This window comes from Candida orthopsilosis (genome assembly GCF_000315875.1).
Source record: "Candida orthopsilosis Co 90-125, chromosome 7 draft sequence".
NCBI classification, from domain to species: Eukaryota; Fungi; Ascomycota; class Pichiomycetes; order Serinales; family Debaryomycetaceae; genus Lodderomyces; species Lodderomyces orthopsilosis.
In genome coordinates, this window is record NC_018301.1 from 457,821 (window position 1) to 481,836 (window position 24,016).

The following is a 24,016-nucleotide window of genomic DNA, read 5'->3' on the forward strand; positions in this document are numbered from 1 at the left end:
CATTCAAACTTCTTAATCTTGATGCTAGTCGTCAATCGCTTGGTATTTATGTCAACCATGGGCCTCCAAGAACAGACAATGTTGTACTTTCTGTTGGAATTCATCCTTAAAGACACGAGGGAGAACTGGCACCCCATGGAAAATTATGCCATGCTCTTCTTTCTACTAGACGCCAATATGATGGAAATAAATACTCGTAAAAATTGTCTTTGAGAGGTTTAGGAGTTCTCAAGGGACACCAAATGCCGCGTTACAGAAACCCGGTTCGCTTGATATCGTGTGATAAAGGGAATGTTACTTCTTGGGCAATGGAAGCTTCCCGCATCAGTAAGGATCATTGGTTGCACTACACTTACAAAGAAAAAGTTATTGTAGGACAATTGGATTAATAAAGTCTCACATTTCTGACTGGGTGGTGGTGTGCATATATTTAGAAACACCAACAAATGTTCTTATTGTTTCTTATTGTTTCTTATTGTAATATTTAACAATAGTCAAATAATCAAAGAGATAATCGGAGTTTTATATATAGATAATAACACAAGAACATAAGGTACCACCCAACACTACGCACTATAAAGTGGCTAATGTTCTGCTATAACCAACCTGTTTTATTTCTCCCCTTTCTCTCAACTGCTTTTGTATATATGTATATATGTATATGTACATATGTATATGTATGTATTAGTAATGATGTTTGTTATTTCTACTAATCACGTGCAAGACTCACGGCTAACAAACTTAAACTGTGGTACAACAACACTTACGAAATAAAAAGAAATAAAAATATTGAACCACACTTTTTTACACAGAAGAGAAGAAAGAAAAAGTTTTCCATATATAAATATATAAATATCATCTCAAAGGAATATATACATAACCACACCAACCACCACAATTTCAAACACACATCCTCTTGTTACGTATCCAACTATTGTTCAAAAGGGTTTAGTAGCATCAGAAGAATATAATTCAACTCATATTCACAACAACAACACACTACACACTACACACTACACACTTACTGTAGCATAAACAGGGTTTTTTAAAGAAATTTTCATTTCATTACTAATCAGACTAACACACACACACACACATCAGCCATGACAATTGATTCATCTTCTACTTTTGCTTTTGGAACTAGAGCTATCCATGTTGGCGCTCCTATTGATGCTACTACTGGTGCAGTTATTGAACCTATTTCATTATCCACCACATTTGGTCAATCCGAACCTTCAAAGCCAATTGGTATTTATGAATATTCACGTTCAGCCAACCCAAATAGAGATAATTTTGAAACTGCTGTTGCTTCTTTGGAATCAGCCAAGTACGCTATTGCTTTATCTTCAGGTTCAGCAACCACTGCTTTAGTTATTCAATCTTTGCCAATTGGATCTCATATCATTTCTGGCGGAGATGTTTATGGTGGAACTCATAGATATTTCACTAAAGTAGCCAATCATCATGGTGTTGAAGCTACATTTGTTGGTGACTTGGAATCGGATTTAGAAACTTCTTTAAGACCAGAAACTAAATTAGTATGGTTGGAAACCCCATCAAATCCAACTTTAAAAGTTACTGATATTACCAAGGTTAAACAGATTTTGCAAGATCATCAAGCAAAAACTGGTAACAAAGTGTTGTTGGTTGTTGATAATACATTTTTATCACCTTATATTTCCAACCCATTAAAATTTGGTGCTGATGTTGTTGTTCATTCAGTTACAAAATATATTAACGGACATTCGGATGTAGTTATGGGTGTTTTGGCCACTAATGATACTGACTTGCATGAAAAATTTAGATTTTTACAAAATGCCATTGGATCCATTCCATCACCATTTGATTCTTGGTTAGCTCATAGAGGTTTAAAAACCTTGCACTTGAGATTACGTCAAGCATCTACTTCTGCACAAAAAATTGCTGAATATTTACAATCGAGAATTGAAGATGGTTCAGTAATTCATGTTAACTATCCTGGTTTAAAAGCTCATAAGCAACATGGGGTTGTTTTACGTCAACATAGAGATGGATTAGGTGGAGGAATGATTTCTTTTAGAATTAAAGGTGGAGCCAAAGGAGCTTCAGTTTTCACTTCTTCAACTAAATTATTCACTTTAGCTGAATCACTTGGTGGTATTGAATCATTGATTGAAGTTCCAGCAATTATGACTCATGGAGGTATTCCGAAAGAAGAAAGAGAAGCTAATGGTGTTTATGATGATTTGGTTAGAGTATCGGTTGGAATTGAAGATACTGATGATTTACTCAAGGACATTGAGCAAGCTTTGCACAAGGTTAAGAATTTGTAAAAAATAGAGAGATACGGTATATATTGTATGATTATGAAGGTTTAATATAAAGTAATTATAGACTACAGATAGGTGTATTATTAGTGTAGCAGCTACAATGGACATGTTGATTAAATTATCACTGTATTAGCCCTTAGTAACAAGGCGGTATTTACTCGGTGGAAGCTGGTGGAAAAATCCTGCACAATGACTGCGGTGTTTGTTGATACACAATCGGCTCATATTTAAGTGTGTTTAATGCAACACTGAAATTTATTATCAATTCCCACCACCATCATAGGTTCTTCCAGTGGGTAATGTTATTAAATATTGACACCTTGTTAAGTATATCACTTCTCTTAACTCAATTGACGACAGCAGCAACTATCGTAGACGTTGAAGAAGAACTTGTTTGTCCTGATTCCAACAATCCAACCATTTGTTACCCCAAAATATTTGTTCCTACAAACGATTGGCAAGTTATAAAACCAGGTCAAGATATTCCAGCAGGATTGCACGTGAGATTGAATTTGGAAACATCGGAACGAGAGGCTAAATTGATGACGAGTGAGTCGGATAGCGAGATAAACAATGAAAGTGTTGTTTTAGTGGGAGGGGACAGCGTTGAAGAAAATAACGACAGTCCTGAGAAGTTTAAGCATGAACAAATAGCCAGTGCGCTTCATATTAATAAAAAGAACAAACTGAGGGTGAGTCAAGGTGACTTGTCTGATTTCAATTCAGCTGTGGAAGAAGTCGAACAATATGATCAAGATAAAGGAGGTCAACATGATGGCAAAGAACGATTGTTGAAGGCACTAGACACCATCAATGATTTATCTCATGATATTGAGCTTGGTGAGCAATTGACTAGTAATGAAGTGCTTTTCAGAAAATTGATTCTGTTGGCTAGTCCTACAAATGATGTGCAGCTTGAAGAAAAGATTTACAATATCATAGCAGCATCACTTAGGAACAACCCTGGTGCTACACACAATTTATTAAGTGGCCAAGTGTCTGGATTCGATGTTGGAGAATTCATTACTTCATTACTAAAAAATATTGCTGATTCACCTGATGTCATACAAAAGCGAAAAATTGGAATAATACAAGCATTAGCTCAAGACCCATTAGTAGCACAACAATTGTTCTCCTTCGATCACCCCAAGGGATTGAATCAGTTGATTGAAGTTTATCCAAGATTGAGTTTGGATGCAAAGATCAGAGTCGTGAACTTATTGGAAGATCTTAATATGAGGGGCAATAGCAATGATAAGAGAACAATTGAAGATACTGATCCAGATTCCAACTTGTCGAAATTCATTCAGCAAGCATTGGCTGAGGAAAAATTCAACAATGGAGAGGACGTCAAGTCTTATTTCACTCATTTGGCTGATATACACAAGAATGACAAAAATTTGAAGCCAACTTCTGAATTTTTGCAATGGTTAAGTAAAGAAGTTGAATCACGCAAGGAACGAAAGAAGAGAGAAGACGTATCAAAGGAAGATCTTGATTTTGATAAGTTTATGTTAACTGCTAGGTATGAAATATTTGGTAATCCCATGGGATTGAGAAAAGCTACTGCTGATGAATTATAGTAAATGCAGACTGATGTTTGATTTAAACTAGGCTCATATATTAGATTGAATAAATTACAAATTCCATTCTTCGAATTAGTCTTTTGTTTATTCGCTATAATACAAACCTCTAGTAGATACGAATCCGAATACAACTTGTTTCTTTTACATTCTCCTTCTCTCACTCATTATCCCCAGTATTGTTTAATCGAATAAACCGAATCCCATATCATCATCAGATTCTTCCTTTTCTTCTTCAGCAGCCTCTTCAGCAGCTTCTTCGGAAGCTCCTCCAGCAGCAGCTCCTCCAGCAGCAGCACCACCGGCAGCAGCACCACCAGTTGGTACACTAGATAATTTTTCGTTACCTTCGGCAATCAATTCTTCAATTGATTTACCATCCAATTCGGAAATTAATTTTTCAATTTTGTCTTCTTCAATTTCAATGTCGGCTGCTGACAAAACGGATTTGATGTCTTCAGCTGATGGGGAGGTTTTACCGGCGTTGACCAATAATAAGTATGCTGCTAAGTATTTCACTAGTAAATGATGTTAGTAAAGGAAACTTTTAGGCAAGTGGGTGCTTCTGGGTTCGGAATAACTGGGCCTTGAAGAAATCAACCTGAAGTAAGTTTTGTCTTGTTTTACACGTGGATCAGTGGAGGTTTTGATCACTTGATGGATACTGTTGGTGATATAAATTAAAACTGTGCTTAATCACCTTGTCTGTAGCATTATGATGTCTCTACCTCCCTCCACATTTTTACTCCAAAAAAGATCCTCTACTTTCCCCTGAACTGCTCTACCTCTTGTTATCCCCCAATCTTGTGACTTGTTCTGAACATACTGTTTAATATATGTTTATCGTTGTTGCTTGATTATCACTTAGTATCTTTTCATGAAATTTTCACTTTTGGCTTTACGTGTGTGTGAGAAGAAAAAAAAAACAGTCACAATCTAGTCATGTGACTTACTCACATGGTTTTGCGATACCATTTTTGATGTAGATAACTTTTTTGCAGCCACAAATATCAACTGAACACGGCAAGTAAATTGTGAGCAGGAGGAAGTGATGTGAGAATGCTATCATCTCTTCAATGATGTAAAAATCGCGGCCGTTCAAGTCGCTTCGCTCGGTAGAACGTTCAATACAGTGCAATCAGCCGACTCTAAAGAGGCATAAGGCGATGAAGTCAGTATAATGGGTTATGTTTTACAACAATTCCTTGTTTGGTTTAGTTGCCAGATGTACGTGAAAACCTCGTTGTTGTGCAGTGTTCAAGTTTTTCTACTTAATTTTCCCTTTTTTGCTAAAGTTTCTCTTCAAATTGTGACCAATAGTTTTCAAAATATAAATCCATTCGAGCTCCATCCGAAAACCAGAGAAAATGATTAGCTACCTCTCTGACATACTTCGTACACTGGTTTCGACCCTTTTGTATGCTCCAACAAAGTTATGTTTATCTCTGATGTGCAATTGGTAGCATATATATCGTCATTGTCAACATTTTGTTCGCTTGAGTTGATTCGATTAGTAAACAAACAAAATGTTGGGGCAAATAAAAGTGACTTTTGCAACAAAAAGGTCAATCGTCGACGTATTCACCCCCATCAATGCCGCCCAAACCATTTCCACAACTATCACCACATCAAGAGAATGATCTCATTATAAACACACAACAATGGGCTCTTTCCAATGGATTGGTTATGTACCCTCCCAACTTTGAGCTCTTTCAAGTAAATGTGGCTCCAATCACGTTATTTCCTACACCAATTCTCAAGTCCAGCTTCGAGCAAGCCATAAAAGTACAGACTCTATATAACGAGTTGTACATTAATTTGATAACGAAGAGAAAGGAATGGTTGATTGATATTTTAAAGAATTTAGCTGAGTTTGATCCTGACTTTTCAGGTAAATTGTTTGACATTTACCAAAAATCAATTGCTGATGGCGTGTTGCAACCATTATCATTGGGAATTTTCAGATCTGATTATATGGTTGATTCCTCTGCACAACAGATTAAGCAAATTGAATTCAATACAGTTAGTGTTTCATTTGGTGGATTGTCAACAAAAATTGGCCAATTGCAATCATTTTTGAATTCTAGTGGGTTTTACGATGACAAGTATAATTTTAAATATTATGGTAATGACGAACTCCCTATCTCAACTTCGGTAAGTGATATAGCACAAGGTTTGGCCGATGGAAACTTTTATTACAATGGCGAGGTTGAGAATACAGATACAATCGTTTTATTTGTTGTCCAACCTAATGAACGTAATTGTTTTGATCAAAGGATTATTGAGTATGAATTGCTTCGAAAACATGGTATTAGGTCGTTTAGAGTTACATTGGAGGATGTTGATGAAGTTATTACCAATAATAATGGTAAGTTGTACGTCAAATCCACCATGGACGAGATATCAGTAGTTTATTATCGTTCCGGATATGGGCCAGGTGATTATGACTCCGATCCACAGAAAACTTGGAACGCAAGATTGTTTTTGGAGAAGTCTCACGCTATTAAATGTCCATCAATCTTGACGCAATTGTCAGGATCCAAGAAAATACAACAGCTTTTGACAGACGAAACTGTAATTAAACAGATTCTTCCAAATATAGCTAATGATGAGTTGCAATCGCTTCTTTCAACCTTTGTGAGGATACTTCCGTTCGACGATACTCAACAAGGGCAAGAAGCAGCAAAATTGGCATTTCAAGAACCAGAGAAATTTGTATTAAAACCTCAAAGAGAAGGTGGAGGAAATAACATCTACAAACTGGATATTCCTGAATTTTTGAACAAAATTAGTAAAAAAGATTGGGGTGCCTATATATTAATGGAATTGATTAATCCACAAACTTTTCAAAACAAAATTCTTCGCAATGGACAAGTATACCATGAAAATATAGTATCAGAATTGGGTGTATTTGGAACAATAGTTTTTGATGAGCAGACTGGAGCAATAAAATGCAATAAAAATGCAGGTTGGTTGTTGAGATCCAAGTTTGAAACTAGTGATGAAGGTGGTGTTGCTGCTGGATTTGGTTGCGTTGACAATGTATACCTTTACTAACACTAAAGTACTTTTTGAATAGATTTCTTCAAAACGAGGTTGATTCCCGATCCAACTCAACAATGTATTCATCCCCAATCTGATGCAATGCTTGCCTCTCTTTATTCTCTATATCCACAGCCCACAAAGCTGCCGCAATAGTATTGGTAAACATAAACAAAATGTCAAACCATGGTATCATCTCAAGCAAGATAGCCGCGAGTCCAAATGCAATATATGATGGTCTATTAGCTCTAAAAGTTTGCTTCATCTCTGTTTTGTGGTAACCTTTCAAAATGAAATATCTTCTATGAGCTAAAAACCCCTTTGACGTTACACGGAAATAGAACACCAATATAGGACCAATTATTGGAATGAAGCTAATGAGACACAAAACAATCATCCTTGGCAACAGCATGGGGAAAATTGAAAATCGCCAAATATCATACAAATAACTTTTAGTTCTACTCCATATTGACAATGATTCTGTTCGATAACCATTTCTGGCTCTTAGTAATCGCACAAACAGATTGTTACTTTCACGACTAAGTACTGCCTCGTAGGCCACTTTTTGAATATGTGGGAGTAATATTATTGTCACAATTATCCGAGAAATGATACTTGAGTGCTGATATATTGAGTACCAAGCTGCAACTACTCCCAATGGCCCAATTAGCAAAGTGTAAATGACAGCTGCAATAGGATAAATGAATGAAAACATTAACAAGTACATTATCAAAGTAAGAAGTAACTGTGGGATCAATATGGTAAGGTAGAATTGCCAGATTGTGGGGTGGTCAAGGAAATAAAGAGCTCCCTAAAAAATTAGTATGTAATCTAGTGCCAAAATATCTCTCTTGGTGACCATATACTCTTAACGGGTAGATGTATGCCTTTAATTTGGTGATCCTTAGGATGTACGTTATCATTATTAGGTTATTCCACAATGTATATCTTTTGTATTAAGAGTGTTGCAAAAAAAACGTAGAGAGATCTTGAAAGAAGTAATTTGATGAACACAACATATTTTTAATTAGAACACCCCACAAGTGCATTTCCAGTATCTCATTATAACATGCTTTGGTACAATTGTGATTGACTCAATCTTCTGTGAATGCTTCTTCCGCGGTTATTTGCGTTCATTACTTGGCTAAAGGACTATTGTTGAGAATTTAACAATTTTAAGAGAGTAAGTCATTTCTAACGTGGTTGGTGGAGATACAAGAGCTTCAGGGATATATCTTGAAGTCAGGCAATATGCATGGAGGAGTTATTGCCCACGATATTGGCCTATAGGTTACTCTTTACCATATTTGGTAGGATGAAGTCATATTTTGAACTTTGGCATCTGATTAACAGCTACAATAGATGAGCCGGAAAAAGCCGAAAGGTAGTTAAGATTTACTCCAATGCGTGGAAATAGCTCTAATGTAGATTTCATTAATGTAAGCTGAATAAATTCTAGGTACATTTACTACCTGATTGGTCAAAGTCAAAAAATTCCAAAATAAGAAATTGGTCCCTTGGCCCAGTTGGTTAAGGCGTGGTGCTAATAACGCCAAGATCAGCAGTTCGATCCTGCTAGGGACCATTCATTTTTTTTGCATTTTCATCTCGTTATTCCCTAACTCAGCAACTGCTTGTTCTGTACTTTGATCATGATTTTAAAGCCTCGATGTCTCTACGATTTGCTACTCAAGTTTGTTCATCAATTCATTTCAATTCTAACAATTCACTAAAACACTATTTACAATAAAATGCATTTGCTCTGATCCAGTTAGCAATGTTAAAGTCTGAATCTTTCCAATTTATTCAACCTCTTAGCGGTATTAGCATTTGTTTTAGTTCTTTGACCTCTAACCGGGAATCCCCAAGCATGCCTGAACCCAGCAAATGAACCAATATCTCTCTTCATCTTGATGTCGTTGTTGATCTTTTGCTTTAAATGACCCTCTACTAGCAACAGCGATATTTCCTTATTAAGATCCAAAATCTGTGGTTCAGTGAGTTGATTCATTTTACAATTTGGATAAATTCCAATCTTGGCCATCAATTTGGCAGCGGTGGTAGGTCCTATTCCGAATATTGTTTTAGCAAGCCCTATACGCACAGGAAAATTATGCTTTATTGATTTACCAAATACAACCACTCCCATTCTTGTTGAAATTCAAGGTGAATTGAGCTTTGGAATGTACTATGTTGTTTGAGGCCCTTTATGTTGAAAAAAAAAAATTCAGAGGGAAGAATGAAAATTCTCATTGTCGCAAAAATATGCGACATCAAGTTACTTTCGTCTTTGTGCAGTAGCTCAAGTTCCACTAATAAGGATGAGTCCATCACAAATACAGTTCGTTCTACTATTCAGCACACTGAGCGACAAATGTTGTGGCAAATACATGCTACACTGTTTCGCCAACATTTTGCGTTGTGTTGAACACAATGAACCAAAACGGAGCAAACTATGCATATTTGAGGGAAAGCGATTTGCAATTTAGCAAAGAATTGACCTATACATTGTACTTCAATGCCAACTGACCCCAATTCTTTACATCGTTTCCTCTCACTGTACAGAATACCGTATACTGGGTCCTCTCTGTCCCGTCTCAGCTATTCCGAGCTCAGATTTAGGTGAAAAAAGGGAAGCACATACCAAAATTGGGTGCCAATATTTAAAACCACTAAATAAGTGGAAAACCAATATACGATCACACTAATAGAGGCCGGAAGGGCCACAGGTACCCCTAAATAGTCCAAAAACTATTTTCGGGTGCCCAGAGACGGCTAAGCTAAGTCAAAATTTTGGCTCGAAGATAATCCCATGAAGAGTTGGGAATAACCTCCTATTGTAGATAGACTTGTGCAATCACACGATGAGTCGAGGCTTGAGCTGAGCTACAATTGTTCAAGTCACTTAAGGGCACAGTTTATTTAAGCTCAAAGTATCTGTGTGTGCAGTGTGTGGTTCTTTGTCATTCATTGAGGAGTACCCCGAAGTCAAAACTGATTCCAAATTTCCTTAAAGATCTAGGTTAATTATGGGTATACTGGGGCTGTCGGTTACTCCTAAAAGAATATCTATTGGCTTTTATACCAACCGGAAAAGGAAATTTTGTGGGCTATTATTTGTGTAATCTTGGTCCCCTTTGTTTTATTCGTATCCAATCTCAAGTTTTATCATCCACTATAGGCCATACTAAGAAAGTTACGGTGAATGCTATATTCTTGATAGATAATTTTGTTGGAAATTTTGACCGGCCTACAAACTTTGATCTACAGTCAAGCTCCTACGTACTTCCGAGTAAAAGTTGGTGTGGTTGTTTGCGGTTCTGTCGAGCTAGGGTGCTTGGTTGCAATCTATTTTTCTTACTATTTGGGCAATAAAAGGCAAGATTGCGAACCTTTTGCAGCGTAGTAGTGTGATTTAACCTTGTAGTAAGAAGGCTTCGTCTATTGCCTTTCTGAAGTGAGGTTGTGGTGTAGGGTAGGCACACCAACTTGCTTACGAACTTCAGGTCCGAAACTCGGCCTAGTACTTTGGACTAAAGTGGGTTTCATAAGGCTTCACCTATATACCTTGGCACAAAGCCTTAGTGACTGCATGTCTCTCAAATTAATGCGAACAGTGACAAGTCTCATAGATCCCGTGTTGGCATCCATTAACTCTAGTCCCCGTTGTTGTTCAAATGTCAGTTTGCCATATACGGCTCAATAGTTGAGTTCTGAGCTTAGTCGATTTCCCACTTTAGCTCATTTAGTAAGCTGATTCGTAATTAACTTCCAACACAAACTATGAGATAGTTGTCGCTGTGCCATGCCTAGGGTTCAGCAACAAGACATATGGAAAGAATCGATTATATTCTAGCACAACCCAAAGGAAGAATTACAGCATCGCAGACATGAGCAAACAATAGACCTCAAAGAAGCGGCATTGTCACCCTCGCCTTCCAATAACCATTCTTTCTTCATCACATCTTATCGATAAACTTGCAGAATAACTCGGCCTCTCGTTGAAACTTCTGTTCTATTAATTTGTGAACCACGTCTTTGTCCTCCGAGAAATCAAGCTTATTCCTTAGTTCAGGTAGAATATGTAACATAATCTCGTCCTCGTAATCATGGATTAACTGAAGGAGTTCCTTGTTCTTCCTAACTTTTGATTCACGAAGCTTGGCCATGTGGCTGACTTGGTCACGCAAGTTCTGTAATCTGCCCTCTCTAGATTCATCCTCTGAATGCGGTAGATTGTATTTCTGCTCGATAAGATAGAACAATGCTTCGTTATTAGTGCCCTTTTTCGTTTCTGACTCGTTTAATTTGGAAACCGAGGTGGGAAACTGAAAGTCGCCATCAAGGACACGACATAATTCAAAAAGGGTTGCTTCGTTGTTGCTCACTTCAGTATTTAGCTGCTCAATGGTACCGATTAGTGGTTCTATATTCTCCGTCCTAAGTAAAGACTGATAAGGGTTTTGGGGATGATACATGGTGGCTAAAATACCTCAAGCACACAGAAAGACTTTTGTTCTGTTTCCAAAGCTTTGAACCGCGAACCCCATTCATGAGACTTGAACAGCCTGACGTCTCCACAAAGTCAATAAAATCCATAAACAAAGGGGTCAGCCTGCCATTTAAAGTACATGAGATATCTCGGTGAAGCCCTAGTTTAATATATGATGGCGCAATCTCAATTAGAAATGTAGAACGATGTGAGGCTCGGTTGTACTAAGAGAAAGTTTGGCCAAGATCAAACTGTCTTCAATTGAAAGAGGCATTACGAATATCTACCCTATCCTGCCATTAAAGGTAACAACAGAACTTCTATAGTGACTATGACAAAACTGGAAGTATTGTAAAAGATATAAGATCACATGAGCTGAATAAAAGTATATATGTGGCTATTTAATCGAGCAATTTTTAACCAATTTGCATTACCTAGATTGAATTCGTTGCAAACTTTGTGCAGTTTTCCTCTCCTGCTTTCCTTTTTTCATAACCTGCTTCAATGCTACGCTGTCCAAGGGGTCTAACAACTCAAAGGAGCATAAAAGCTCCTCGGAAACACTCATCACTGCGCCCCAATTGTCGAATTCTCCGCAATAATTGGGAGCAGAGAATACCGTCACCAATGTTCGATCGTTGAAAAACTCATAACCATCCTCAACAACCATATGGGCTCGGCAAACCAAATCAAATCCAAACTTGCTCAAGAATTTATTTATGGCAACTTTCGAAAACACATAAGAGACCCCTCTTTCATTGTCTTCCCACTCGTTAATTGTGTCTGCGGGATCAGACCACAATAGATCATTAAGTAGTCCAAAATCGGGCACATCTGTCGGACGCGCAATGTTTCTTATCTCATCCATTGAGTTTAACACTGGCGATAACCCTCCGTGAACACAGAATATCTTCCCTGCAACTATTGCTGCTATCGGTAGAGTGTTGAAAGTGTCCATAAAGAGCTTCCATGTTTTGATATTGCATCTTCGTTTGCACTCATCATAGAATCCATAAACCCTGGTTACACTGGCACATTCATGATTCCCTCTCAACAAAAAGAAATTCTCTGGATACTTGATCTTGTAGCATAGCAATAACAAAATTGTTTCCAAACTCTGTTTTCCTCTATCAACATAGTCACCTAAAAATAAGTAGTTTGTTTGTGGTGGGAATCCACATTTGGTAAAAATACGAATTAGATCTCCATATTGCCCATGAACGTCACCAACTACTTTGACCGGTGGAGAAAGCTCAAGTAGTGAAGGCTGGGACAAAAATATCTCCCTTGCTGTGGCACAGATTAATTGGATTTCCGTGTTCTTTAAGCAAACGTTCTTAGTTCTCTTTCCGCTGTAACCGGCATCCAAAAGCCGTTGTATCAAGTCCTCTATCTCTATTGTATTACCTCCACCGCCTATTGAAGAAGAAGTTGTTGATTGTTTGTGTAAATGGTTATTCACAGAAGATTGAGTTTTTGCAAGGTCGGTCAAGTCCGTGGCCAGCGATTGTCTGCTACTTTGTATACTTTTGGTATCATCATTACTGGCAGAGAGGGAAGGAGACTTGGGTGGCTGGGAGCTTTGTTGCTGCCCATCTGATTGTGAAGGATCATTAGATTGCAAATTAGAAACCATCAAGTGGGTATTTTGAGGTGATATTGGTGCATTGTTCATAGAGGATGACAAGGAATGATTTGTTGACGTCCGTGATATATTCGTACCGTTGTTGTTATTGACAAAAGTTGATTGCGGTGAATTCATTGACGGAGATTCAAGTCCTGAAACACTCATCGAAGTGTTTACCGTCTCATTAGTGTTCCTTCGGATTAATATAGGTTCCTTCGGTTGAACTTGCATCATCGAAGGGGGCAAGTTGGTATTGTCATTGAAAGAAGTGGAATATAAGTTGGATGAGCTGTTGTTTCTTGAAAACGACGGTATTTCCGAATTTACTTCAGATGATGAATTCTTTCGTGACAACGACTTCAAAGGTGACCTGGGTCCATTAAACTGCTCGCTTGGACTTGTTCCACCTCCTGCACTATCATCAAACCGATTTTTTGATGGTGATATGGCAGTGGCTGCATTTGAGCCATTACTGCCATTATTTTCAGCCCCATGATTACCAATCGAATCGTTACCACGGCCGTTATTTTCTTTATTATTATTATTATTGTTATTCACACTATTGCTACTACCCATAGACAACCTCAGTCTAACTGATCTTCCTGACTTGGCTGAATTGGATGTATCTGTGCGCTGCAATGGTGCACCTCCACCAAGTCTCGAACTTTTCTGTTTGGATGAATTGTTACCCATTAGGAAGTGATGTGCGGATGAGACTGATTCTAGTAGATATAAAATGCAGTTATTGCTTATAGTAGAGAGGCGGTCCGGTATGTAGTTGACGGTGTTGTATGTCTGATCAGTGTGTTCGTATGGAGAAACGAATGTTTTCAGTGTGCGACTCTTTCTCGTGAACTCGGAAGAATAGGAGCAATTGTAGGATGAATAATTTTATCTCCACCACGACTTTCTAAAAATAGTGCGAAAAGTACTTTTCTCAATACTATGTTCTTGTTTGGTGATGTATTACCCAGTGTAAATCTAGTAACCCCTGTTTTTAGGATAGTTTTTGTTGAAATGATATGTGTGTTTTCTTTTCTATGTTAAAGAAACATTCAAAATGGGTTCTGTTTTTTTTTTCGGTTTGTTCATTGTTATTACAACAATCATTGTATTATTATTCATGCTTTATCAATATATTTTTTTTCTTAGCACGTTGTTACACACACACACACCATACGATGATAGAAGAAGCTTTGGATCCTCCTTTTATGAGACGGTTGTAATTTAGTATCATTGGCTCAAAATAGCCGCTTTGGGATTTAAAAGAGGTTAAAGCTCTCACATCATCACTCAAGAGGAATTCAGTCTCTTGCAAATATAGTTTTCATGAGAAATTGCGATTCAAAGGGGGTGCATTTTGCAATTTTTATTTTGCATCCTATTTTACCAACACAATTGCAGGTGTTTTTGGAAGCTGCATAACAGTGTCTACGAAAATATCCCCCCCCCTTTTAGAGACGCTTTTAAATAATAAAGATAACAATATTCGTTATCTAGTCGTACCATCCAAATGAAGGTTGTCTACAAATTTTGATACACAACATATACGCATCCACTCAAAATGGCAAAGGATTCATCGCTGAAGTTCGATCTGCTGTTGTTTTAAATGATACAAATATATATACCATCACCAGAAGCACCTTGCAAAGTATCCAAGCACATAACCTATGTACCCAATATCTCATCTCTAAAATGCTTCTGGTAGTTTGCCTTCTTTGTTTTAATTTTTCTGATTTCGCCATTCTTTGCACTTTGTTCTGCTCTCTGTGATTGTTTCTCTTGCTTAGTGACTTGACTCCAAGTTACTCCCGGTGAAAATCTTCTATCTGCTACCGCTTGTGTTCGTCTGCCTTCATCCCTTACGGTTAATGTAAGTGGAAGGTTTTGACGGTAGTACCTGTGCATTGATCTATGCCCAATTCTTGAACCTATTGGTGTAGTCAATTCCACTCCTGATGAATCGATACTTACAAGGGTATAATTGTCATTTATACCTGAAGATTGTTCTGATCCAAACAGGTTGGTCTCTGTTTCCTCATGTTCGTTACTAGCGGCACTTGAAGATCCCTCCGGTTCTTCGAATCCCACGTGCTTCTTAGTTGGGTGACTTGTTCGTTCATTATCGCCTGTTTCACTTTCTTCTTCCTCTATAAAATCATAAAACTGTGCCACTCGTTCTTTCTCCTCCTTAGTTTCGTATGGCAACTTGCAATGTCCCTTTGAGTATAAATGTTGACGAATACTCACCAAATTTTTACCATGAAAACCACAAACCAAACACTCAAACCTGGAAACCGAATTACCCAAATACTCAAGTAAACCTTGTACATCAACCAAAAATGACCTTTCTGGTATATACAATCCATGGTTCTTGTACATGTGTTTTATGTTTGATTCAGTGTCATGATTATTCTGTCCACAATAAAAACAACTAATGTCAGACGTTTCTTGTACGAGATCAGTTTCCTCAAAATTTGAATCCAAGTCGTCCTCCGATACTGAATCCTCCTGTTCACTACCAGAATCGGTAAGTTCTGACGATTCTGTAAAGTTCAACTCAGATCCCGTGTACACTGGTTCAATCTCAACAAAGCTCTCGTGATCGTCACCAAGTGAAAATTGGGAAAATTCGGATGCAACAGATAGAGCAGGACTAGCACTTCGTTCTGTAATTCCATGGGTATCTGTCTGAGTTTGTGCTCTTCCTCTTTGATTGTAAATGGACCTCAAGGCGTTTTTGTTCTGCTTCCTAGAATTATTCTTTCTCTTCCGTGTTGCGACGTAAAAACCATATTCATCCTCATGATCCTGGTCATCATGGTTTCGAAGTTTAGAACTTAAAATCTTTTCAGCAAATGTTTCAGACGATATTGAAGGCAATTGGGCAACTTTTCTTTTCAAATTATACCTATGCCATTCTGTCTTCATGTGTTGTCTTTGTAAATCAGCACTGATAAATCTTATGCCACACGTGTTACATGTGAAGGAGCTTGTTGCTGGGTTTGACCCATTAGGTAAATAACTCATTTGTTAAGATGAAGAGAAGAAAAGAAATGAGTCAGTGAAACAAAATTTGATCGCTTGTCGCAGCAACTTATCTTTTGCTTCAGGTAAATGGTAAAACTACACCTTTTTCTAAACTCAGTAGCCCTAGATCATTACTAAAGCAACCAGGGCACAAATGGGACATTCGGACAAACATATATTATTGAAACTTTTCTGGATGACAACCCTCACCACCGGTGCACTATTTCAATCATATAGTAGCGTTCACTATTTTGCAAAAGTCAATGAATCGAATTCACTGATATCGAGGAGTGACAGTGCTACTTGTCAGAGACTTTATCAGCCGCAGATATATACATTTGAATAGCTTTTTATGGTGGCTCTAGATACGACCTCTAGCCCCTACTAGTTCATATGCGACTAAGAGAGCTTATTTAGAGCTATCACAAGACTATCAAGTTTATGCACGTGCATCGGACATATAAGTCCAAATAAAAAATTTGACATAGTGTTGCCGTCTCTGGGCACTCAAAATATTTTTTTTGGGCTTTTTATCGGTTCACGTGGCTCTTGTTGTCTCTATTAATGGGGGACCCTATGCTGGCTTTCCACTTATTTAGCGGTTTCAAAAGTTGGTGCCCCATTCTTGGTATAATTTGCATTTTGCGCCTAAATCTGGGCTTGGAATAGCCTGAGAGGGAACGGAAGTTCCCAATATACACCACTAGCGTGCTAATGACAATGATAAAGAAGAAAAGGACTTTTTACTGTTGTAGCATAATCTATCTATTGGAAAGTATGTGTTAACTGCGAAAAACAGGTAACAATCAGGAACCCAATTTTTTTTTTCTCTTAAGCTGCAAAATATATAGACAGGGAGGAGATAGAGATATATTAAAAGCTAATGATGGAATGCAGTTTAATAGGCGCATTTTTTGGCTAAGTTTCAATCCACTTGTATTTACCCTATAATTTATCAAGATATAAATGACTTGGGTTTGTATAATTTTTCAGGTATGAGCTTATATGTTTATAAATTGAACTAGAATCAACACAAAATCCTACAAAATCAGTGCATCCTCTTGAATTCACCAGATTGTAGAAATAACATGTAAATTATCATGACTGCATCCTCTAGCCTACATTTATACGTCAAGCTCAACTCAACTCAACTCAACTTCGAGCATCAAGAGCCATTCTTACAGAACTGGAATCGTGCCGCGCACGACCATATGTTCTCTTAGAAAGAGAAAAAGAAAAGCAACAACAAAGACCGCAGGAAATCGTATTGGTTGTCAAAATAAACCTTTAAAGATTAATCAGTCACTACGGGAAGCGAGTCTCATTTCCACACCAATATTTCCAGTTCTTTGACGTTGCTGAACCCTTACTACAAAAGCGGTGTTTTGTTGCAACTAAAGATGATGTTATCGGTGACACTACCAAGACATGGACAAAGTAAACGAGCTATTGGTACACAAAAGGTTCCTCTTGAATTTGTAAATGGTGATCAAACGAATAAAAGTTCGAGCATAGATTTAAAATCCCTTCCAGGGAGTATTGCAATACCCGTTTTTCTGTATAACGGTCAAGTCTACGTTTTGATAAAGCATTTGGCGACGTTGTGGAATTTCTTATCCTCCTACCAATTGATTTTGTCGCTTTCAAAGCATGGAATTGAAAAAAAGAATATACTTCAAACTGATCCCAGTATGAATGATGCTTTATTTACTCAGGGGGCTATATCCAAAGAGGACCAGTCGAGTAAGCTATTCTATATATCCTTGCCGTTGATATATTTGAGAATTTTGAACAAGGACGTGTTTTACAATAGCGGTTACGCCGATGAAGATCTCATCGAGGATATATCTTCCCCTGGTAGAGTCAATAGTGTTGTTCCAGTGGCTTCAGAAGAACAAGAAGACGAACCACTTATAGATGATGAAGAGGAAGACGAAGTTGACGATGCGTACGAGGAAGGGGAGATGGAAGAGGAAGACAAAGAAGGGGCTTTGTTGAAACAGGCTAGACACCATCATTTTCACAAACGCACCCAAGAATCGGAGTCGCTGGGCGATGACAGAGTGACGGTGAGCCAAGTATTTCCTCAATATGGGGTAGTGGAATCCACTACTCAGTTAAATCACACTCTGTTTGGCACGTTGAACTCTTCAACAAAATTGAACTTTTACAAAACTCTCCTGACTCCTGGGCTAAGGTTTCTTCCTAATACCAAACTCAATTTCAACGAGAGGGAGTTACTTTTGGGTTCAAACAACTTTCTGGATATACAAATTGAGGGGGGTTCTGAATCCTTGAAAAGACAAGGTCTCAGAAAACCGCTCGGTAGGTCGAGGAAAAACAACATTCACATTGATCCCAATACCTTGGACTTGAGTGAATCAGTCGTTCCAGGACAAGGCTACATTCCCGAATTCAGCGTGAGCCATCTATGCAAGGTACCAAACTACTACATCACATCAAACCAACAAGCGCCACTGCAATCATTCAATACAAAGAAGTTGAATACTACATCGAATTCGTCTTTTCTTTTCACTGATGGAATTAAGATGTCAAAGAATATTCAGCAACTAGTTTTTAGCAATGAAAGTGATAACTACCATCATTCGAAGTACTTTTACACAAAAGGTTATCGGGGTCCGGGCTCCGGGAACTATAAAGATGGTGCATTGATGAAAAAAATAAGCAAAATACCAGTGTCAAGCGACCGTAGGAGATTTCACAAGACGAAGCTTTCAAACAGAGAGAAGTACAACAAATCATTGAAGGGGTTGGCTCATGAGAGGTTCAATAAGAATTCGGTGGAGAGATTGCTTGCAGAACAGCGCAAATATACGGAAGACTATTTGAATCTCGAGATGTTGCACAACAGTGTTCAATTTAACTTTCTACTTAATTCCTATCGTGAAATAGCAGAAGAGACATGGAACTGCTATTTCAAGTTTAAATTATTTGACCTCGAGCAGTATAAGGCTTTGCAACTGGAAAAAGATGAACTCAAAGAAAGAGACCGCCTTTTATCCGAGCATAAGAAATGGATTGAAGATGACAAGCTACGTGAAGAAAGACTTCGGATGATATTCAGTGATGAACATGCAGCAAAGGAGAAACTAAAACAGGAATTTGTTGAAAAAAGGAAGGAGATGGAAGAAAAAAGGCGGCGTTTGGAATTAGAGGCATCTTTTGACAACTCGATTAATAAAGATGACGAAGGGGCTGATTTTGCAGAGAAATTGGAAGCTCTCGATTCGGAGTACAGACGCAAACAAAATGATCTATTACGCGACTACGACCTAAAAAAGAAGCAATTTCTCACCCCTTTGAAACCTCCACAACCAATAGAAACACCTCAGATTGATATTGTTTCGAAATTCGTTTCCCCCGCTGCTCATCCCGAAATATTGAGACAACTTCCCTTAGAGTTAAGAGACGTGGCAGACTTAAGCAAGGACGTGGTTCCTTCAATCAAAAACCCCATAAAATATGTCACAACGTTTCCAACGAACACAAATGATGAGTATTTGACAAGAATCGAAGTGGTGAAACTACCCAATGCAAACTCTATTGGATGGGATAATCTTAGAAAGTATAAAGAACCCTAAATAAGTTAAAATGTACCTATATACTTGTCTAGTTATTGATCCTGTATCTGCCAGCTCCATCTATCAACCCCTTCAAATGATGGAGCTTTCTCTAATGATCTAAATTCCCCGTAGCAAAGACAGTAATGTTCAAGCAAAAGTCTGATCTCTTCTATTTCATCAACAAACTCTAGTGCATTGATTCGTTGCAAATCCTTTGCACTGATCCATGACTCACCAGTACGCTTCTTCTTACTGTACCCACCAATATCGCTTAACGAGGTCATACGTAGCTTTGTAAGTTTGCATTCGGATTTTAAGAATTCCAATCTTGATTCAAGATCGGGGTACTTGTCAAAAGTCTGCAAGTTCAAACCTCTGCCTTGTAAGTTCTGGTTCATCGTCTCACCAAACAGATCTCTTAAAGACATTGGCTCATAGATCAAAATTCCAGTCAAGTTGTCTCCTAAGCTGGTCCAGTACTTGATCGTTGAAGAGTACTCCTCGGGTGACAAATAGCACAAAACGCACTCACTTAAAACTATCGTTGGAAGCTTTGCATTAAAGCCCTTCAACACTGTACCTGAATTCACTTCTCTCAAATCAATTCCATGAAGATGGTAATTATTGTAATGTAGATCAGGGTCATACGCTGCAAACGACTCCTTTGAATGAATTTCAGGAGCAATTTCGTCCTGCACTCCCAAAAGGGTTCGAAGTTTTGAGTTCTTCATTATGGCGAGCTTTTTAATTTTGGCGGTTTCATCAAAATCAATTTCATGATATATAACGTGTGGCAGCTTCTCTAGTATTGTAAATGCTCTGGTATCTGATCCACTTCCTAGTGATATAATTTGACAACTTTTGAATTCTTTCACAAATTCATCCACCACATCACTAATGGCTCTTGTTCTCAAGTATGTCCCACGGTTTATGATTGGCAACTTTCTGTCTTGAAATAGTGATTTCAAACTTCTTGAGGATGATAACGACGTATAACCCGTACAGAATTGAAGGTATGCACTGTATGACTTCATCAAATCCTCGATGTACTCATCAGATGGATTGAGGTACAGTTTGATGTTCATGTTATAGCGACAGCTCAATGCATCAAGATCGGTGGCTCTTATAAGCTTATCGTGTCTTTCGTGTAGTGAATTCATACTGCTGCTGTTCTCCGTGAATAAAAAGCATAAAAGTAGGTTAGGTAAGTTACTTACATTGAACAATTTTATATTTTCAATTTTTCTGCTATTTAACCTTTAAAAGGAGAGTGTTTTGATTTTATTGAACCCTACAGTCTTTGTAGTATTACCCACCAATTGTCCTTCTCATATCCTTCATTCACAACAGTACACAACCCGGTGGCAAGCGCATTTGCAGGTAATTCTCCACGTTTGTATAAATGATAGTACCTGTATTTGGTTTCGTTTGCCTGCGCACTTTCATCGACATTGCCTTTGGGGAAGCTCGTGTTGCCAGCAGAGTCATTCTTCTTTGGTTTCTTAGACGCGCTACTGAGCACCCAGGGAACTAGTACATCTTGGTCATCACCTTCTTTGTAACCACGACGCGAATTTTCTTGCTCAAGAGCCCAGCAATATATCAAGCATTGTGCACCTTTTTTTAATTTAGATAAAATATGCAGAATAGCCTGGATCCTTCTTTCCTCAGTGGCAAAATGATGTACCACTGCAATGGAGATAGCAAAATCGAACTTATTATTAGGATGTGGTAGCGAAAGACCATCGGCAATAGCTAAATTATATTTGTTGTTGGATACATCCTGTGCACAACTTATAAGTCCCACGGACCTGTCCGAACCAATGATATAAACATCTTCATTAACATTCAAATATTTACCGTTTCCACACCCCACATCCAACCCAATTGCATATTTTGGTCTATCTTTTAGAAACTTCTCAACTATTGGCCATGGCTTATACCTAGTTTTGGAAAAATGAGACGCTATCTCGTTGTAGACATCATGGACATACGTTTCTTCCTGCTCCGACGGATTAATATCTCGAGTTATAGGTAGTGAGGGAGTCGTGGACATTGCAGTTTATGATTAAAGTTGGACTCTCTTCGTTCAGTTTTTTATTTCCCACCTTCTCTCTCTCAAAATTCAATCTTCCATTTTTCTTCGCTTCTTGAGTACAATGCTATTTTGTGCTTCTTCAAAGACAGTCTCCACACCACACTACACCACTACATTTCAACTGTGTCAGGACAAGGAGTAAGAAAATGTCAATTTTAAAGCAGTCGTTTATATACATATGCGTGGCAATGGCTGTACTAATTCTGTGGATAATTAAAATCAACAGACAACCGAACGAACTTAGCACTCTACGGCACTACTTCAATTGTGACTTTAAGGTTGTTATTCCCATAGCAGTAAGATTCAACAATGAGAATTTCATCCTCCCTGACTTGATTCAAGCTGCTCAAATGCAGATTAATGAGGAACTTCGAGCTTTGGATGTACAACACTTGGGCTTGGTTCTAGTGGATGATTTACACGTTGGCAATGTGAGCCAGGGTTATATGATGGATCTAATTTTACATCATGAGAATTCGCTTGGAATATCCTCAGATTCTTTACAAGTAGCGATTTTCTACACTTTGGAGTCCATCCATTCCAATGATTTACCCTTCTTCTTAGCGCAAACAGTGTTGTATCATTTTCTTAACGGAGAAGTTGACCTATTCAGCAGACCAGAATCTGAAGATTTCGAAAATGAATTGGAGTTTGAAATTGGGTTTGGTCAGGCAGTAAACAAGACGAGGACCTTGGATGTTTTAAGAACCATCGAAAAGCTAGCCACAGCTGTGAAATATATAACACTTTTGCGTTGGACGATAAACAACAAACTAGTGAGTGGTAAAGATGAAGTTGTGATAAACTTCCCCGGACGACTCTCCAAGACCATGAAGGGTGACTCAAATACTGCTTTTAAAATTCAAACAATCTTGGAGGACCAATTGCAGCTTCCGCTGAGACCACGCAACAACTTGCTGGTGCGGCTTCTTGCGTCCTATAGGAAAAAGACAGTATCCAATATAAAACAGTTACTAGACAAGCTTGATGAAGGCAAAGAAAGCGGAAAGCTCATCAATCAATTGACTCGATTGGTTGCAGATGTGGGTCAATCACAAAATATCTCTTGGTTGGGCTATTTGGAAAGATCTCAGGATATGTTACTCAAATTGAACGAGGCCATGTATGGGTCGAGCGAGAGAGGAATGGCTTAGAGACCAGTGTCCATTGAGAGTGGCGGTTATGGGAACTTTTACTAATTCATTAACGACACAATCTTCATTGATGATCTCTCTTGAATGCATCATTGATCTCTTTGTTCTAATGCATCCTGATCAATTGAACTGGTACCTTGCATTTCTATTTATGGTTTTGTCGATAGCATACATTTGCTTTTGGTTAAAGGCAACCAACAGTATACAAATAAACCCTGCAGGATGTTTTGTTTGCACGACACTATTTGAATAACGACTAATGATAAAATTCAAAATTGTGAACTCTATATCAGGTGTATTCTCAAAACAATACCAATCATTCTACTATGTACGTGATAAACCCAAGTTGCAGTGGGGCACCGTCACAGAAACTTTTTACCCATGTGTAACATACACTTATTTCGAGAACATGAAACATGGAACAATGTAAAAATAGCTGTGGGTGAATGAGTCATTATTCATATCCAATAAAGAAAAATAATGTTGAGATTATCAGAATGAAGATGGTTGCATTACCAAGAGATATGTCAACTCTCAGCACGTAAAAATTGGCCCATAAACAATCCCGTGCCTTTACAACAATATGATAAAGATTGTGAGACAATAAATGCATGTTAACCAAGACGGTGGAAGGGAATTGTTGCTAATAGCTTTGCGACTTGCTTTCATATTATAGTAAATGTATAATTAGATAGAAGACGTTGAACTTTTTAATGCATCAACCCCGATACAAATCTCAAATAAAATACTTTGAGGAGAACCAAACAATGCGAAGATAGCATGATCAGCTAAAACTAACCAGACTTATTTTTAGCAGTTGGTCCCGTAGAACAGGCAATTAACACCTGCAATTTCAAGCCAAAACAACGAAGTGTCAAAAATATACTACGCGGTCTTAAAGTTTTCAAGAAGCAAGCGCCAAAGGTGCCACAAACACGATGACATCTAATGAAGGCAGTAGAGAATACTTTATGAGTAACTTCAACACCGAAAGCTTTAAAGATGCCAGAGCAGATTATTATCCAACTACACAACTACAATCTCGGAGTTACCTAATTGGGATTGTATTCAAGAAATTTTTTTGACATAGTTTTGCC

The 24,016-nt window shown here is 38.0% G+C and overlaps 13 protein-coding genes and 1 non-coding gene across 14 annotated transcripts; 6 read left to right on the forward strand and 8 right to left on the reverse strand. All coding sequences in view use genetic code 12, as the record gives it.

Moving 5' to 3' along the window:
• Window positions 1-1,103: 1,103 nt before the first annotated feature.
• CORT_0G02290 (Cys3 cystathionine gamma-lyase) lies at window positions 1,104-2,312 on the forward strand (the record flags this gene model as incomplete). Its single annotated transcript, XM_003870986.1, has 1 exon — window positions 1,104-2,312. One exon carries the CDS (start codon window positions 1,104-1,106, stop codon window positions 2,310-2,312), a length of 1,209 nt encoding a protein of 402 aa, XP_003871035.1.
• A 296-nt stretch (window positions 2,313-2,608) lies between these two features.
• CORT_0G02300 (Sil1 protein) lies at window positions 2,609-3,892 on the forward strand (the record flags this gene model as incomplete). The annotated part of the gene is made up of 1 exon (XM_003870987.1): window positions 2,609-3,892. The coding sequence occupies one exon, from the start codon at window positions 2,609-2,611 to the stop codon at window positions 3,890-3,892; it is 1,284 nt and encodes a 427-aa protein (XP_003871036.1).
• Window positions 3,893-4,075: 183 nt separating this feature from the next.
• CORT_0G02310 (Rpp2a acidic ribosomal protein) lies at window positions 4,076-4,719 on the reverse strand (the record flags this gene model as incomplete). Its single annotated transcript, XM_003870988.1, has 2 exons — window positions 4,076-4,410; window position 4,719. Coding segments are annotated over 2 exons (336 nt in total).
• Window positions 4,720-5,485: 766 nt separating this feature from the next.
• Window positions 5,486-6,949, forward strand: CORT_0G02320 (Gsh2 glutathione synthase; the record flags this gene model as incomplete). Its single annotated transcript, XM_003870989.1, has 1 exon — window positions 5,486-6,949. The coding sequence occupies one exon, from the start codon at window positions 5,486-5,488 to the stop codon at window positions 6,947-6,949; it is 1,464 nt and encodes a 487-aa protein (XP_003871038.1).
• Window positions 6,950-6,977: 28 nt separating this feature from the next.
• Window positions 6,978-7,661, reverse strand: CORT_0G02330 (hypothetical protein; the record flags this gene model as incomplete). Its single annotated transcript, XM_003870990.1, has 1 exon — window positions 6,978-7,661. The coding sequence occupies one exon, from the start codon at window positions 7,659-7,661 to the stop codon at window positions 6,978-6,980; it is 684 nt and encodes a 227-aa protein (XP_003871039.1).
• A 784-nt stretch (window positions 7,662-8,445) lies between these two features.
• CORT_0_Ile(AAT)_82 lies at window positions 8,446-8,519 on the forward strand. Its single transcript has one exon. It is a non-coding gene (tRNA).
• A 195-nt stretch (window positions 8,520-8,714) lies between these two features.
• CORT_0G02340 (Sws2 protein) lies at window positions 8,715-9,083 on the reverse strand (the record flags this gene model as incomplete). Its single annotated transcript, XM_003870991.1, has 1 exon — window positions 8,715-9,083. The coding sequence occupies one exon, from the start codon at window positions 9,081-9,083 to the stop codon at window positions 8,715-8,717; it is 369 nt and encodes a 122-aa protein (XP_003871040.1).
• A 1,810-nt stretch (window positions 9,084-10,893) lies between these two features.
• On the reverse strand, window positions 10,894-11,412 carry CORT_0G02350 (hypothetical protein; the record flags this gene model as incomplete). The annotated part of the gene is made up of 1 exon (XM_003870992.1): window positions 10,894-11,412. The coding sequence occupies one exon, from the start codon at window positions 11,410-11,412 to the stop codon at window positions 10,894-10,896; it is 519 nt and encodes a 172-aa protein (XP_003871041.1).
• Window positions 11,413-11,856: 444 nt separating this feature from the next.
• Window positions 11,857-13,746, reverse strand: CORT_0G02360 (Ppz1 protein phosphatase; the record flags this gene model as incomplete). Its single annotated transcript, XM_003870993.1, has 1 exon — window positions 11,857-13,746. One exon carries the CDS (start codon window positions 13,744-13,746, stop codon window positions 11,857-11,859), a length of 1,890 nt encoding a protein of 629 aa, XP_003871042.1.
• A 975-nt stretch (window positions 13,747-14,721) lies between these two features.
• CORT_0G02370 (Reh1 protein) lies at window positions 14,722-16,083 on the reverse strand (the record flags this gene model as incomplete). The annotated part of the gene is made up of 1 exon (XM_003870994.1): window positions 14,722-16,083. The coding sequence occupies one exon, from the start codon at window positions 16,081-16,083 to the stop codon at window positions 14,722-14,724; it is 1,362 nt and encodes a 453-aa protein (XP_003871043.1).
• A 1,400-nt stretch (window positions 16,084-17,483) lies between these two features.
• Window positions 17,484-19,685, forward strand: CORT_0G02380 (hypothetical protein; the record flags this gene model as incomplete). Its single annotated transcript, XM_003870995.1, has 1 exon — window positions 17,484-19,685. The coding sequence occupies one exon, from the start codon at window positions 17,484-17,486 to the stop codon at window positions 19,683-19,685; it is 2,202 nt and encodes a 733-aa protein (XP_003871044.1).
• A 32-nt stretch (window positions 19,686-19,717) lies between these two features.
• On the reverse strand, window positions 19,718-20,827 carry CORT_0G02390 (Ppm1 protein; the record flags this gene model as incomplete). Its single annotated transcript, XM_003870996.1, has 1 exon — window positions 19,718-20,827. The coding sequence occupies one exon, from the start codon at window positions 20,825-20,827 to the stop codon at window positions 19,718-19,720; it is 1,110 nt and encodes a 369-aa protein (XP_003871045.1).
• Window positions 20,828-20,958: 131 nt separating this feature from the next.
• CORT_0G02400 (Trm9 tRNA methyltransferase) lies at window positions 20,959-21,723 on the reverse strand (the record flags this gene model as incomplete). Its single annotated transcript, XM_003870997.1, has 1 exon — window positions 20,959-21,723. The coding sequence occupies one exon, from the start codon at window positions 21,721-21,723 to the stop codon at window positions 20,959-20,961; it is 765 nt and encodes a 254-aa protein (XP_003871046.1).
• A 188-nt stretch (window positions 21,724-21,911) lies between these two features.
• On the forward strand, window positions 21,912-22,919 carry CORT_0G02410 (hypothetical protein; the record flags this gene model as incomplete). The annotated part of the gene is made up of 1 exon (XM_003870998.1): window positions 21,912-22,919. The coding sequence occupies one exon, from the start codon at window positions 21,912-21,914 to the stop codon at window positions 22,917-22,919; it is 1,008 nt and encodes a 335-aa protein (XP_003871047.1).
• Between the last annotated feature and the right edge of the window lie 1,097 nt (window positions 22,920-24,016).